Source organism: Anser anser (assembly GCF_964211835.1).
Source record: "Anser anser genome assembly, chromosome: 4".
NCBI lineage: Eukaryota > Metazoa > Chordata > Aves > Anseriformes > Anatidae > Anser > Anser anser.
The window spans coordinates 30,867,295-30,884,459 of NC_139724.1; the positions used below are offsets into that span (position 1 = coordinate 30,867,295).

Consider the following 17,165-nt stretch of genomic DNA (forward strand, 5'->3'; position numbering starts at 1 on the left):
TTGCCTTTATTTCACTCTGAAAAATGTGTTTCATAGTCTTTCCAGCTGTATTAATATAGTTAGATAAATATTTATATTGCCCTCCTAATTGACATATATTTGGCACACCTTTTTCAGAAAATGAGTCACTCTTATTGGAACAGAAATTAGCTTCAATGCATTTGTTAGTCTGAGACATTAATTCTATTTTACTACAAATGAAACCACAGTATTTCTATTTTTGATAAGCATATTTGCAATGTATTTATTTCCAGGAATTATCAGTAATAACTACTTACAACACTCAGGTGTCTTGGTCTGAAATGCATACAGAGATTTCATTTTATTGTACTTATCCTTTGCATAATGCTTGTCAAATTGTAGAGACCATCCATTGTTGTCTTCTAATAAAAAAATAGTACACACGTTAGAAAAATAGCTTCACTAAGATTAGTAGCATCTATTTTTTTGCCTCAGTTTTTATCTCAACAACATGAGTTTTCCAGAAGATTTAATAGAACAGTAAATGACCTTGTTTTATGATTTTGACCACTTCTTTCAGAGCACCATTTCAGCCTAAAATTTATTTCATGAAAATCTAAATGAAGGCCAAGTGAACAGTGCTTTTCAAGAGAATATGTGACATGTTGTAACATATTCAAGCCAGTATGTCTAAGTTAAGCTCAACATGCATCTTCTTAAGCAAAGCATTATTCCATATTATCACTTTGGTTCTTGTGCATATACTGGAAGAGAGTGCATTATGGCCATAAAGGTGAAAAATAAAGGGAAGATCTTTCAGTTCCTTCCCACAAACGAGGATTTCCAGGTACAGTGGTGCTGGAAATAATTTCAGATCTATTTCTTGGATGTCTATTGTATATCTGGCACCTGTAAATAACTGATCACGTAGCCTTCCAAAACAGGATGGGAAAACAACAACAAATAAACAAACAAGCAAACATCAAAAAAAAAAAAAAAGAAAAAGAAAAGAACTTGCTTGTGACAACTACGGTCTGATTTTTGTTTTACTAGTTTGAGTCCAACTTTTCAGCTCTGACAATGTCCACACCCTTTGACTTTAAAGCATCTCATTTGCATGTATTTGCACCAGTAGCAGAAATGCTCCCTAGGATGACACTCACCAGCTGGTGAGGTGAAGCATCAGTGGTAATTGGAAGCATTATTTTGTAATGATACCTGCTGTCAAACAACATTAATATGTTGTTTGAAAACCCTGAGAAGGGCTCTGCTGAGCTTGTCGTTACTGTCTTAGTTTCACTTTTATAATATGCTAGCAATGGTCTTCCCCCTGTATATTAAAAGTTTAGTTATACTTAAATACCATTCCTCATGGACATTTATCTATGAATGTTTATATTCAAGTAAGCACTACTATTGTATCTACCATCTTGAAAAGAGGTAGGCAGAAATGAAATACGTTCATACCTTTGTACCTTCTCCCATTCTGAAATGGCATCTCATTCTTCATGCCACATTACAACTCAACTGTTTCCTCAGACAGGCTGGGAAATTATTCTACCTTGAAAGCATCTCCTTAAACCTACCTGTGGAGTGTTGGCAGACGGAGCTGTGCTGAGAGCTGACTGCCTAAACTGAAAAGATGCACTATAAATTCTAATTAATAGATATTTTGAAAGATTAGGAACTTCAGGCAAACTATCTTTTATCTAGTTATTAACTTGTTATGCATAAGTTAAATAGATGGAAGATTTGAGGCAGAAAGAAATCCCTGTCTTCAGAAATTGCTCTATTAAGAGAAAAGACTTGAAACGTGCCTTAACTTGAAAATCCATGTGAACCAAACTATGCCCTGCAAGAATGTCAACTTCCCACCCAGAGAAGGCACTTAAGCACATTTTATTAATTTCCTTGAAAGCACCTGGTATCCGCTGATCCATTAGCAATTTTGCTGGGTCAGATCATTAAGCTGATTTTCAGCAGCAGCCTAATGCATTTTGGACAAAATGAAAGCAGTTTGAAAATCTGCAGATACATTGCTCTGCAGAAAATACTCAGTAGAAGTTCAGTTTTAGGACTACTTTACAAACTTGTAATATGGAATCTGTAATTGATGAAATGAGGAAAACAGATCCTACGTCAAGCAATGTCTTATAAACCTGCTGTCCTGTAGTTAGGGCTGTAACGGGGCTTCCCTACCACTATTTCTGAATATATTTTTTTAAGGAATGCATCCTTTGACTTTCATTTGTAAAACTGGACCGAGCAACTGGGACGTGAAGCACCTAGTGGGAATATTATGTATGCAGAGGAGGTAAGATCTGGGATGAATATCTCACTGCAGATTTCAAAACAGAGATTTGTAAAGATATATTAAAAATGAGTTTATTCTCAGAGTATAATCAGAGCAAATAAACACTTTGCAGTCAGGAATACGGTCTCAAAATACAGATTTTCTAATCCATAATTAGAATTATAGTAAAGTTTGGACAAATAACCATTTAGATTCTGAATAGATAGTTAAAAGCCATAAATGCTAATACTCTTGTAAGCCAATGGATGTATAAAGTATCATTTTTTTTCTGTATTTCCCTGCTTCTGATGCTAAAGAGTGGATAGATGATATTTTATTCCACCCTTTAACAGGTTTAAAACGTTTTGCCATGTGATAAAGAGTTTACAAAAGGTGACCATCACTGCAGTTCATATTTGCAGAGAGAAAGCATGAGCAGTGCCTCCTGCGCTAACAGGAATGAGGGAGCAGTTCGCTATGAAGTAGAAGTGCACTAGTGGTTTCAAGGAAATCAGGAGACAGCTGTGTATTTTTGGGTGGCCATGAAAGAAAAGGGGGAAAAAAAAGCGAAAGTAAGAGAGAAGATGGATTATTTTGTATTGGAACCATTCCATCTGTCTAGAGTTTCTGGTCAGTTCATTTTAAATAATAGGCTTTTCTTATGGCATTGTTTTTACCTGTCTTTTACTAGAAATACAAAGGAAAGTCTGACTATAACAAAACAGGTTATTCAAAGTTTTCTGACGCTCAAAAATGTTTGGTTTGGGCCAAGTTTTGTGCCGGACTGTGGGACAGTCTTTATTTTACGTGAACTGAATCACAGATAAATAACTATATTTAGTACAACCATTCAGTGAAGCACTGAATGCCAGAACTGTAAATCACTTTGTGATTGTTTAGGGTTTATATGGTAGGTTTGTGACCTGTTTACCACTATTGAGATGAGGTTCTCCAAACTGTTTAAGAAATGACTGGTAACAGCAGTGGTCTTGAAATCCCAAATCTATCGTTTGGGGGAGTACAGCTCAGATGAGAAATTACTTTTTCCTGAGCCAGTTCTAAAATAGATTATGTTGGCTGCACTTCTGTAAAAATGAGATCTGAGAAAACAAGGCATCAGTGAATCTTCCACATGTGGAATAAATGAAGTAAGTAATTGTAAACTTGACTTATCTGAATACAGATTATTGCACTGTTCCTTGCGAGAAGTTGTCAATTACCATTTCTGATAGGAATGAGAATGAGAGAGTATGTTAATCCTGACAAACTTCACATTTGAATAATCCTTTCAATGACAAATCCAATAAAAATATCTGCTTTGCTCAATTAAAAATACAACTCTTATTATTTACTATGGATCTTGTAAAAAGAACATTATCTATACAACTTTCTCCTTCTCTTGGCCATGTCTTCATGGGTTATTATGCAGAGAAGTCACATCAGTTAAATGCATAAGCACTGCTGCCTGCCATTCTAAAGAGCCACTGTGTTACCCTTCAATTTTGCCTTTGCTTTTGATGGTCACAACCCATAGATGTACTTCTCTCTGGCATTTATTCAAATATACTTTCTCTTGCTGTAAGAAATTACTTCAGGCTTTTCATAAAAATACCTTTTAGTACAATGAGTAAAACCTGTAGTCTTCAGACAAAAATGCAGGAGCAATGCCTTTTAAAACATTCACAGATGAAGAAATATAATTGCCCTTTTCCAATGCTGGGATATGCTGATACATTCTAATAAATTATAGTAAAACCAAAACCGTACTGAGATTTTACAGAGAGGAGTGTTGCAGTGCCTGGAACATTTGACTCTGGGAGTAAATTTCACACCCCCAGTTTAGATACCCAGGTGGAGAAAATGAAGTACCTAAAAACTGGATGCTTACTCATCAAGGCAAAGCCAATTTAGCACATACCAAAATACATGTTACTGCACATTGACTGCTTCCTGCATCTGCTGGTTAATGTAAGACTAGCTTGCCTACTTATATGTGACAAAGTAATCACAAAACAAACAAACAAAATACCCCAACAACAACAGGAATTAAATCAATTCAAATAGGGTTTACACTTTTCTGGATGAGCTAGATTTCCTGCTCACATGAGTTTATTCTTGATTTTAAGATAACTTAATCTGCAACTTTTAAGAAAATAAGCAGGCTCAAATTTCCCAGAGATAAGTAACTTCTCAATATTGTACCTTTATTCCTGTAAAACACTTGCACAAAGGAAGTTTTCTAGTTTATATAACAGTACCTTTGATCTAAATACATTATTTCAATTTTCTCTTCTGTTTTTCTGGAACTATTTTCCATTTTTGAAATAAATGTGACAAAGTAAATAAGGTAACAACATAAATATATCTATAAAACCTTGTATTGCTCAAAAGCTCCCTTAGCAGTAAGCCATGACATTGGAGACCAGAAGAGACAAAAGTCTAGTGAAATATAAAAGTTCCACTTTGTTATCAACAATCTTTAAAGATATGAGCAAAGAAGATGATTAAAAGCCTCAAGAGCTTCAGCAAAGCTATTAAATTTGCTGATAGTTTACATCAGTACATCAGTAAATCTGATTATTTCAATGCCACGTAATGTGAATGAATGGCGATGACAGAAAAAAAATAAAAATAATTGGCCATATAGAATCAAAGAATGGTTTATGTTGGAAGGGACCTTCAAGACCATCCAGTTCCAACCCTTGCCATGGGCAGGGACACCTCCCACCAGACCAGGTTGCCCAAAGCCCCATTCAGCCTGGCCTTGAACACATCCAGGGATGGGGCATCCACACCTTCTCTGGGCAGCCTGTGCCAGGGCCTCACCAGCCTCTGAGTGAAGAATGTCTTCATAGAATCATAGAATATCCCGAGCTGGAAGGGACCCATAAGGATCATCGAGTCCAACTCCTGGCACCACACAGGTCTGCCCAAAAGTTTAGTCCATGTGACTAAGTGCACAGTCCAATCTCTTCTTAAATTCAGACAGGCTTGGTGCAGTGACTACTTCACTGGGGAGCCTGTTCCAGTGTGCAACCACCCTTTTGATGAAGAACCTCTTCCTGACGTCCAGCCTAAACTTCCCCTGCCTCAGCTTAACACCATTCCCACAGGTCCTGTCACTGGTGATAACAGAGAATAGGTCACCTGCCTCTCCACTCCCCCTCGTGAGGAAGTTGTAGAGTGCGATGAGGTCTCCCCTCAGCCTCCTCTTTTCCAGACTGAACAGGCCAAGTGACCTCAGCCGCTCCTCATATGTCTTCCCCTCTAGGCCCTTCACCATCTTCATTGCCCTCCTCTGGACACTCTCCAACAGTTTTACATCCTTTTTGTACTGTGGTGCCCAGAACTGCACACAGTACTCGAGGTGAGGCTGCACCAGCGCAGAGTAGAGCTGGACAATCCCTTCCCTCGACCAACTAGCAATGCCGTGCTTGATGCACCCCAGGATACGGTTGGCCCTCCTGGCTGCCGGGGCACACTGCTGGCTCATATTCAACTTGCTGTCAACCACAACCCCCAGATCCCTCTCTGTGGGGCTGCCCTCCAGTGTCTCGTCGCCCAGTTTGTACGTATAGCCAGGGTTGCCCTGTCCCAGGTGCAGGACCCGGCACTTGCTTTTGTTAAACTTCATGTGGTTGGTGATCGCCCAGCTCTCCCATCTGTCCAGATCTCTCTGAAAGGCCTTTCCACCCTCATCCGAGTCCACAACTCCTCCAAGTTTGGTGTCGTCGGCAAATTTGCTCAAAACATCTTCTAGTCCTACATCCAAATCATTTATAAAAACATTGAAGAGGACTGGCCCTAAAATGGAGCCTTGAGGGACCCCACTAGTGACCATCCGCCAGCCAGATGTGGCCCCATTTACCACAACCCTTTGAGCCCTGCCCGTCAGGCAATTGCTCACCCATCGTATGATGTTTTTGTTTAGCTGTATGCTGGACATTTTGTCCAGTAGGATCCTATGGGAAACCATGTCAAAAGCTTTGCTGAAGTCCAAAAAGATCACATCAGCTGGTTTCCCTTGATCGACTAGATGGGTGATCTTATCATAAAAGGAAATCAAATTTGTTAGGCAGGACCTACCCCTCATGAACCCATGTTGGCTGGGACCAATGACTGCATTGTCCCCCAGATGCGCTTCAATAACTTCAAGGATCATCCTCTCCATAATTTTACCAGGCACTGACGTGAGACTGACAGGCCTGTAATTGCTAGGGTCTTCTTTCTTACCCTTCTTGAAAATTGGCATAACATTTGCCAGCTTCCAGTCCAATGAGACCTCTCCAGATTCCCAAGATCGTTGAAAAATAATTGAGAGGTCCCGCGATGACGTCAGCCAGCTCTTTAAGCACCCTGGGATGAATCCCATCCGGACCCATGGACTTGTATGGATCCAGGTCTTCCTTGTATCTAATCTAAATCTCCCCTCTTTTAGATTAAAGCCATTACCCCTTGTCCTATCCCTACACTCCCTGACCAAGAGTCCCTCCCCAGCTTTCCTGTAGGCCCCCTTTAGGTACTGGAAGGCTGCTGTAAGGTCTCCCCAGAACCTTCTCTCCTCCAGGCTGAGCAACCCCAACTCCCACAGCCTGTCTTCATAGGAGGGGTGCTCCAACCCTCTGATGATCTTCATGGCCCTCCTGTGGAGCTGCTGTAGCTGGTCCATGTCCTTGTGCTGGGGGCCCTGAACTGAATGCAGCACTCCAGGTGGGGTCTCACACAAGTGGCGTAGAGGGGGAACAATCCCCTCCCTCTGCCTGCTGGCTAAGCTGCTTTTGATGCAGCCCAGGACACGGTTGGCTTTCTGAACTGCAAGCCCACATTGATGACTCATGTTGAGCTTCTCGTCAACCAACACCCCCGGGTCCTTCTCTCAAACCATTGTCCATCCAGCCCGTATTTGTGTTTGGGATTGCCCTGACCCAAGTGCAGGACCTTGCACTTGGTCTTGTTGAACCTCATGAGATTCAGACAGGCCTATCTCTCAAGCCTGCCAAGGTCCCTCTGGATGGCATCCCTTCCCTGCAACATGTCAACAGCTCTATTATATACAACTCTTGTATTATATACAACCACGTATATGAGAAATTTCCATGTGAAGCTCAAAAATTTGATCTGTTGCCAAGTATATGATACCTTCTGAAGATGCTGCTGACATCCAAGTGTTTTCTTTTTGCTTTATAAACAGAATTTACAATCTAGGGCTCAAACATGAATTTTGTCTCATAGAATTAAAAAGTGAGATTTAAATGTAGGTACAATAGAAAAAAAATACCATGCCATGAAAACTTGAGACTAAGTACATGATCATTCATTATTACCTTTAATTTGAAAAGTAGACTTGTCAAGCTTGCCTGCAATGTTTTGAGGCAAAAATGGGAAAATTATGCTCTCTGAAATTTCCTATCCCTTACGAGCAATCTTGTAATATTAAAACTATATCTTTTGCATAGATGGTTTCAAACATCTCGTACAAATTTAGATTTCTGCTATGGAAATGTAGAATATGATTTAACAAATCTCTAGCACTGCAATAATTCTATAAAACTTTACAGACCTTCAAAGGAACACATACGAAAACATTATGACAACTATACAGAATTTTATTACTTTCATCCTGTTGAATTTTATAGGTCCTTTTTAAAGGAGGTAGTATGTTATAACTTATTTAACAAGGCAACCAGTCACCTGCTGATTGCATCGTCCCCAGTAACAGGTGAGACCTGTACTTTTTAGAGGCAAATATGTGCCAGACTTCAAACAGCTTGCTGCCCCAGTTCTTTCTGAAATTCACAGTTGTGACTTCCTTTGTATATGCAGCCTATGAGTTACAGAGACCTTAACAACTTCCTTTGTATATGCAGCCTATGAGCTACAGAGACCTTAACAAACATCTGTAAGTGAACTTTCGATCTGGGGAGCTGAATGCTGCTTTTTGTTCTGAGACCTCTTAGGCCTGGGAGCAAAACAATGGTAAGTGCATTTAGCCAGTGAAGAACTCCTCCGGAGAGTCACAAAACATCTTAAATTAAATCTGCATGCCTGTTCTTGCTTCACTGGACTGGAAAAATGTGGCTATGACACTGTGATTAAAAAACAAATGCACGCATACTACAATCACTGCCTAACTGCCAAAAAAACAGTTTTGCAGAACTATCAGCAAAATTGTCCAGAAGCCAAATTTCTTAACAGTGAGGACACTTGTGCTCTCAAAATAGCTCAGGCTACTTTGCTCTATTAAATACTACATAATTAAAGACCCTGCTAGTGAAAAAAAGATAAAACACCATAGCATGGTGTTCTTTCTATTCTCTTCCTTTTTATTCTTGCTAGTAAGTTATAGTCAGAAATGTGATAGTAGCTGATGCTTTTCTAATGCCCCATTCATAATGCAAAGATCCAGTCTACAGAGGTGCAAATGATTAGGCATAATGCATGCAGAGTTTTAAGTGGATATGATTGCTGAAGTGTCTGTATTTTTAACATTTTTTACTTTAAAATATATTTTATTCTACTTGTGGTATTCGCACATAACCATTTAGTCTAGAGATTTGCTACTAATAAATTAAGAGTCCATTTCAACAACCAGTTTCAAGATGGAATATAAGAACTATTCAGTAGTGTGAAACAACAGTAAACCTAACTTTAAGCAAAGTATAAAGCATATCCACTCTATTACAAATTAAGTCTAAGAGAAAAATTAAGGCATTTATTTATGAGAGTTATGTATCACAGACTACATGGGAAGATACTGTATTTTATATCTGCAGCTTCTGTGACAGGTTGCAGATTGCAATCTAGACTTCATCCCATTTAGAGAAAAAAATCACTGCTAGAATAGCGTTTCCAAAAATTTTATCCAGTGCTATTTAGAAAAGCTAACACATGAGTCACAAACATTTTTTTGAAACATCTGAGCTTTTTATTAGTTTCCTAATTTAGGTAAGTTATGAATCTTTGCTCACTGATGTCAGTGGTCAGTGGGAGCCTTTCCATTGATTTTAGTGGAGTCAGTCCAGATCACTTCTCACCAGGCTGAGCCTTATTTCATAAGACATGTTGTGATCAAAAGCCCAGGAGGTATGACTGAAGGTTTTATGTTGGTCTTATTGTTTGCATTTTAAATTTAGAACAGAACATCGTAAATCCAATAACTACATAGATTTAGACTGCATGTTTGGGCATTATCAAACCCTAATGGAAGTTAGGAAAAAGTTGTAAATCTGAAAGTGGAAGGACTATTTATAAAGGTATGAGTGCACCTGTACTTTGTATTCAAGGGATTTTCAGAGCTTGTAACTACAGGATGCTGACGCATAGTGCTAAATGTATCTGAGACAAACCAGTAGGGCTTCCTCTTAGACTTCAAAAGATATCATAACATGTGCTTTCAACTTGCCCAGGTAGAATGTAACATTCAGAGTTTCCTCTGAAAGGAGAAAAGCTCGGTACCTTTTGAGATCTGATTACATTTCTATATTTCTCCATGTACAGCTTTGTACCAAACTAAATTCAAGCACTGGTGGCTGGTTTAGGAACAAGAAAACTGAGGTAAGCTGCATGGTTATTATTTACTGTAAGGCTTCTCAACTTATTCCATTCACTGGCTTCATATTAGTAAAACAACAAGTTTACATGTATGACGAGCAAACCAGGCTGATTATGGGGGGAATATTATGGTCAACTGCAACAAAGATCTCAGAAGATCACACAGGAGGAACAGATTTTCAGTCCTACAATGATTTAAAATTTAACTGCATTGATAATTTTTGCAGCACTTTATAATTAACATGATATGAGTACAGAATGATAACTGACCTAGTGATGTATCTAGAGCAGATGACTACGCAGAAGTTATTAGACTGATAACATTACACTTTTATCACTACATAATGATATAGTAGGAATATTTATTCAGAGAAAGCTGACTCTTATCTAGGGGAGAAGTTTGCTCATTCAGCCCTCTAAGTGCACAGAAGACTAATGAATTTATATATATCTATGAAGTCCTTAAATATAAGTTTCTAAATGTAAATGCTTAATTGGGGAGCAGATTAAGGAAAAAATGTCTGAAGATACTCAGAGAGTTTGTATTTTGAAAACAAATATCCATAGATGATTACTGGCAACTTCACATGTCTTCTGTCCAAAGTTATAGAGTACATTTATGTTATGATTTAACTTTTCATATGTTTTTGCAATTTGTCATGTCAGAAATTGTTCATATAAACAAACGTGGACTCAGTGAAAACTACATCACAAATGCTGTTCTGTTATTTTTGTTTTGTATTAAACAACTGCTGTTTTTATCTGCTGTTGTTGGTTTTGCTTAGCTTATCATTAAGTATCACTGTCAGACCAGATTTAAAAATGCTTCTCTCCATGAATAAGTACTGGGGAATATGTAATGTGGCACTTTTAATATGCCATTGAGCTTCAAAGAGCTTTGCCCAGAGCTAGGTTAGGGTACATTAGCAGTAACATTGCAGCAAAGTCTTCAGTGTGAGAAATACTTTTTATTTTACCTGTTTTAGGAAAAATCCCCATAGCAATGTTAAAAAAGTATTAGCTGAGCAGAATTGGTGATTATGCCTAGTATTTATTCTTCCTAATTATTGAAAAAAACAGTGAAAATTAAAAAAAAAAATCAAGTATCCACAAAACCAAATATTACAGCTATAAATAGGAACAGCTCTCACCTTGAAAATTAGGCTGAAGCCATTACATTTGAAATCAAACATAGTCTCAGTGGGACAAATACTCTCAAACTCATGCTGCTTTGCCAACTTGAGCTTTAGTTAAGCTTGGGCACAGAAGGATGCTGGAATTGCTACCTTTTTTCCACAGTTTAGGTTTTGCTACAAAAATAACCCCAAGTGAAATGTGATAAAGGCTGAACTGGTAGACATCACACGTGGCCATTTTATGAAGAACTCAATGCTTCAGAAAGGATTAGTATGGGGTGGAAGAGCAGAGAACAGTTTACTGCCACATTCAGCCTTAGAAAGGAAAACTCCTCAAGGCCATAAGCTTTTATGAGGAATGATAAAACTTTAAATAAATCATTTTTATTTAAAAATATATTTATGGCAAATTTGCAGAGCCTCCCGCTTTGACTTGATGGACTATGTTTTCAATTTCAAAAGCTAAGATTGTATTTTCCATGCATGTTTAAGGTTATCTAGTGATAGTTTGAAAAGAACCTCTCATCACTTAGGGCATGATAAGTTGCTACTCTCCTCTTATTGCTGTTTACTATATTGCCTCAAGCTCTTTCCCATCAGAATATCACACATATTATTTTATTGGCTGGAAATCCAACTGGGTGAAAAAGGCATATGAATTTTCAAACACAAGTGGCTTCATTCTACTGTAACCTATTGGCTACAGTTCCCCCCTTTCCAGAAGGGGTGGGAAGTGGAAGAAATGGTGAAGTTGACCTGGCCAGTAGGATATCCACACCCTGAGGTTAAGCCCTACCATGGCAGTCTCAGATCTGTTTCTGACTCTGCCTACGATCCTAATTTCATGTCACATCACTTCTCTGTACCTGGGTTGAACATGAACTGCAATTACTGCACATCTGAAAACATCCATCAATGAGGAATCAGTTTAGTTTCAAATATTTATTAACACGTTTTACTGTTATGGGGTATGCAGTGCATGAACCAGGACTAACATTGCAAATCTCAAAGATTACAACAATAAATATCATTATCGGAATGAAGTGGGGACCTACAGAACTTTACTCAAGAAAAGAGGAAATGGACAGGATTGCTACAAGATAATTGGAATATTTAATGAAATCTTTACTTTTTTCAAATGTCTGTGGTATGCATTCAACGTATCCATCTGGGACACAGAGTATGTCAGTGTATAATTCATTCATTGCATAATGAGGATCAAACAAATAATAATGAGCAGTAATCCAGTAGGTTACTGGGCAGATTGTAAACTGTGTTGCTGATTAACCGTATTGGATGTGGAGCTCTAAAATTCCAAGTTAAGTAATTAATTTGCAAGACAAGAATACTGAGACAGCTTTTGAATCACATTGTAATTGCCAGCCATAGAAGAAGAAACTATGCCTTTTTCTTTTTGTTGCAATGACATTTAAAGACTTTTACAAAGCAACTCTCTCTCGAAAGATCTAAGTGTACTTTTCATGCTAGTTGCTTCTCTACTTCTTTAATACACTGATATTTCTTAAAAGTGCTATTTCAGTAATTGTGGTTGCTATTAATATTCAGCACACTTTGAGGCTACTATTGAACAGCTGGACTTTGGATTTTCTTATGTTCAGAGTACCTGTTTTTTCAAACAATTGTACCTTTTTTTTTTTCAATAGCAGTATTATGATTTTCAAAAGAAGTGATTTTTTTTCCTTTTCTTTTTCATCAGTATTGTCCTCTCCATCACAGAAAAGACTACTGTTCATAATTTTTTTGCATTGTGTCTCCTTATTTTATAATACTGGTCTAAGATACATGCAAGTCTTCACTATAATATTTTTCTGTAGGCTTAAGATAGTGCTTTATAATTAATGAAGATATCATTAGTGAAGTGGTTGTTGTAGCTAGCCTTACTTGAGACACATGCATATATATATTTGTATATATATAAATAATTTTTGAATACCTTTGAGCGTCTATACAGATTTTTTTCCATCCCCACATATACTGTGTTGAATGTTGTAGACTGGCCACCTCAAAGCTCTTATTCAGATTTATGCAAGATGAAAGTGTACAAGAATTTAAAAGTTGAGCTACTTAGAGTACCTTATGGATAAGATTATAATTTCCAATGATGCTGCATAGAACAATTACTTCACTGGAATAATTTAATTTTGAATTGCTTTTCTGTAACCAGGAGCAATGACTTCAACTGAAAACTAGCTGCAAATTAAAAAAAAAAAAAAAAAAAAAAAAAGGTTAGAAAGAACCAGATATTACTCCTGGGGCAGGGCAGTCATACTAAAATGGTCCTGGGAAATGGCAGCAGGAAAATAGCTGCTTAGCTTCTTTGTCTTGGGAGCTAATCAGGGGACTTCCTTTCTTGGATTTTAAGAGAGACCTAAACAGAGACCTATCCTCCAAAGATTTCCACATGTACTGCAGTGTAGGAGTGCTACAAACACCTTAACTGAACATTTCGTATTCTCAGGCAACATAGTGACTCTTCCATTATTCAAATAATAAAATTTGACTGCTACACCAGTTTTTGAGAAAACAATACTGCTGAATATGACCTTGATGCATTACACAAGGCATGCATTTCTAAATGTGAATATGGGTTCAAGATACAAGAATAACACTAATAGCATAGATTTCTCAGGGAGTCAATGCAATGACTCTTCATTTTTTATGACTTAGGCTTTCAGAAATTGTCTCTGTCTCATTCTTGAGTTACTATACTCAGAGTTGGATTCAATATTGCAGCTGAATTGTCTTGCAGGCTCTGCTGTCCTGTATATCCCGTATAACTGTGTCTATCCTAATCCCCACTTGATCAAGCTGTACACTTTCAGCAAGTCCTTGCACAGCAGACTTTCTGGTACTATAAAGAAATGGAACATACATAAACTAACTGTTTAAGAGGTGACATGCACAGAAGAATAAAAGAACAAGAACCAATTTTGTTAGGATTTTGATTATTGGCGATGAAAAGTATGCTTAAGGTAGAAGGAAGTGACATAAAACTAGAGAAAGCTGCAGGTCCATTACACGGGATTAGAATTAAAAGCACGTTTGTATGAAGTAATGTGCTAATATTTGATAGGCTTAAGAATATGTGTCCACACACAACAACAATCGGCTCCAAAAATACGCAATGAGAACAAGTGACACTATTTCCAAAATCCCATTGATTTTGCTGAGATAGTTAATGAAAAATACCTTTACCACATTTTGTTTCTAACTCTATCTTTCTGAAAATTTCTTTTAGTATATATATCTTTGAAGTTTCACTTCATCTTTTTTTTTTTTTTCTTTTTTCTTTTGTTGGCTCCATGCACAGCTCTGATGGCAGCGTGCCTGGCTGAAGCAGACAGACAGTTCACCTGCTTCGCTCTGTGGAGATGGAGGCAGGGTGTGTGGTAGAGCACTGTACATCTGGCTGCCCTCCACTGCTACAGGCAAGCTACTCAGGAATAGGAAGTCTGGTTTCCCCATCTGCCAGGGATGAGAAGTTCTGGAGAGTAGCTCTGAAAGCATCCAGGCTGTTATTAAGTTGACAAGAAGATGTGCTAGGGCTGCTTTTCTCTCCCTGCAGCCATAGCTCACAACCAAATCGCTAAGCTCTCATGAAACACACAGAAGCATTTCCCAGACTATCCCTGGCCTGTGCTACCCTCCAAACAGTGTCCAGCCACTGCATGAGAGATGCTGTTCAGCACAGACTAAAGCTGTGTCCAGGCCATGCTCACAAATAAACAGCATGGCAAGTGCCTACGCAGAGCCCATGCCCTGACTCTGCTCAGTTTGCAGCTGAGGTAAAGCCCATGAACCAAGCCGGGTTCATGGCGACCATCCAGCAGGGCCAGGAGTGACATGGGCAGGCAGCAGTGGCCTGTTTGCGTGCATTTCCTCAGATTTCAACATTTCCAAAACACAAAGCCTGGTAGCAGTGTAACTTGCAGAACACACACAATCATGGTTTTGTTTTTCCCCCTGCATTAGGACATCAAAGCTTTTTGGCAAACCTTGAAAATTCTTCTAAATTACTCTTCCCAGACAGCTTTAAGTTCTGTCAAGCATAACAAACTCTGTCAGCTCCTACGTCCACCTTTCCTCAGCAGGGATCTTTGCTAGATCACATGCACACATATGTACAAATCAAAACAATACATCCAAACAAGTTCAAAGCACGGATAAAATTGGATAAACTTACACAAGATGCAAACAAAAAATGTGGTCCTTTCTTCCTAGGAAATGGCTAGTTGGGTGGCTTTATCAGCTAAAGCAAATACCTGCTATATCCTCTGCAATGCATGTAACTTTCTCATTGCTAATACTCTGCAAAGCCCCAGTTGATATGAACAGTGTATGGGTTTCAGTGACTGTCAGAAACAAAGTAATGTCTTAACCACGTACCACAGTTGTCTTCATCCGCATGATTCCCACAGTCATCCTCACCATTACAGTGAAGTTGTTGGGGCAAGCACTTGGTGATATTGCCACATGGAAAATAGCCCAGGGGGCAGGTGCCACCGCCTCCAGAGACATGATCTTCCAAGGAGTCACAAATGACTAAATAGACACAGAAAGAATATGCTTACTTCAAGATATGCTCTTAATGCATAAAGATTGTTGGGATTATGCTTTTATAAATACTCATTTGCATTTGAATGTGAATATCAAGTGATAAATACATATTAGTTCTTTGGACATGCAATTACAAGAGTATATTAAGTACTGTTAACTTGGCAAGAAACATTTATATCATAACCTAATTAATATTTGCTTTGATATAAAGCAACCAGGTAATTCCTCCCCACGCATCCTAGTAATAAGATGGAAGTGCTAATCATACAAGAGAAATGACCTAAGGCCACTATTTAAAAGGATAGCTTTGCTTTGCACTAGAAATTAATTTATTATGGCGATACACCAGATAAGCTATGTAGATATGGATTATATTAATTTGTGCTGAAATTTGAGCCCCAGATAGATAAGTCCTTTTTTTTGTACAGAGTCAAAATTATATATTTTAAAATGTATTCTAATTTTAAAGCAATTACTGGATGTAGACTGATCAAGGATCAAAGCACAAGGAAAGTAAGCTCAAATCTGTGACATAGCTTTGTTGAAGAACGGCTAAGGATTCTTCTGGTCCCCCATTCCTCTGCTCTCTGTACTCCAGCAGCTTCGGTTCCTCACATCTGCAGACACATAATGCCTTACTAGTCCCTTCAGTGCAACCGAGGGACAAATTTTGCTGCCACCAACTATTTTTTTCCATGATAAACACAGTTGGTCTACAAGCTGCTTTTGTAATGGTTTGCAGAGTGCCAGCTTGAATTTCCTAATGTACAAGATCAACTTCTTTCCATGAGCATTCGATGGAGAGGGTTTGAAATTGTTCTAGAATGCAATTGGTTAAGTTTCCAATATACTGGAAAGAGAGAAAAGCATCATCAGTCCACTGTGTTACCTAGTGCTCTTCCAGCTTGCAGAGCTTCAGCAACCCTAACCACTGAAGTACCATTCTGCAAAGGTTTGCTGTTTAAATTTTGAAGTACTTTCAAAAAATAAAATAAAACCAGAGAGTCATTATAGTTAACTTTTGACTTAGTGGATGCTGTAACAAAGGACTCAAGCTCCATACAAATTATATTTTAAGTTCCATTGCTATCTTAGAGCACTTGAAATACTCTATACAAACTTCACCAGCTGTGATGGGATGCTTGTTTCAGAAGTGGCAATATACTGTTTGAACATGCAACTGTTTTTCCAGGCTATTTTCGTAAGACAAAATATGAATCTTTTGTGTAACTTTTTCAGTTTAACAAGGAAGGTGTTATTATACAACATCCAATTTTAGTCCTCATTTTTCTCCTAGACTAAGGGAATCACCTGAAAGTAAATTAAGTACTTCAAATTCATAAGAAATCTCTTCTGGAAGAACTTTCAACTGTTAAGCCCTTGACAATGTTTACAACTGTTGAAAACTGAAACGCAAGAGCAGTAGCAGGAGGAAATTCTGAGATAAATATTTTGTTATTCACATATGCACAGAGTTGTCTTTGCTATTAGAAGCGTCCTGCATTGAAAGCCCTATATTCCAGCTAACAATCACTGTATGGTTTTTGAAATTTGAATGATTTTGCTTTTATGCATCACTCTATAACTTATGTAATGGCTTAAATGTTTTGGGAATTATGCTTTAGGTCCCTATCCCTCCTATACAC

At 38.1% G+C, this 17,165-nt stretch overlaps 1 protein-coding gene across 8 annotated transcripts in view; it reads right to left on the reverse strand.

Moving 5' to 3' along the window:
- Positions 1-17,165, reverse strand: part of RXFP1 (relaxin family peptide receptor 1) — a 56,406-nt gene that overhangs the window by 21,441 nt on the left and 17,800 nt on the right. For 6 of the 8 annotated variants that reach the window (XM_083832698.1, XM_083832700.1, XM_083832699.1 and 3 more), the window contains 2 exons: positions 15,349-15,504; positions 279-383 (listed from right to left, as the gene is read on the reverse strand). In XM_083832698.1, the coding sequence (XP_083688824.1) occupies positions 279-383; positions 15,349-15,504 (261 nt within the window). The other 2 variants (XM_083832704.1, XM_083832705.1) reach the window with 2 other exon arrangements.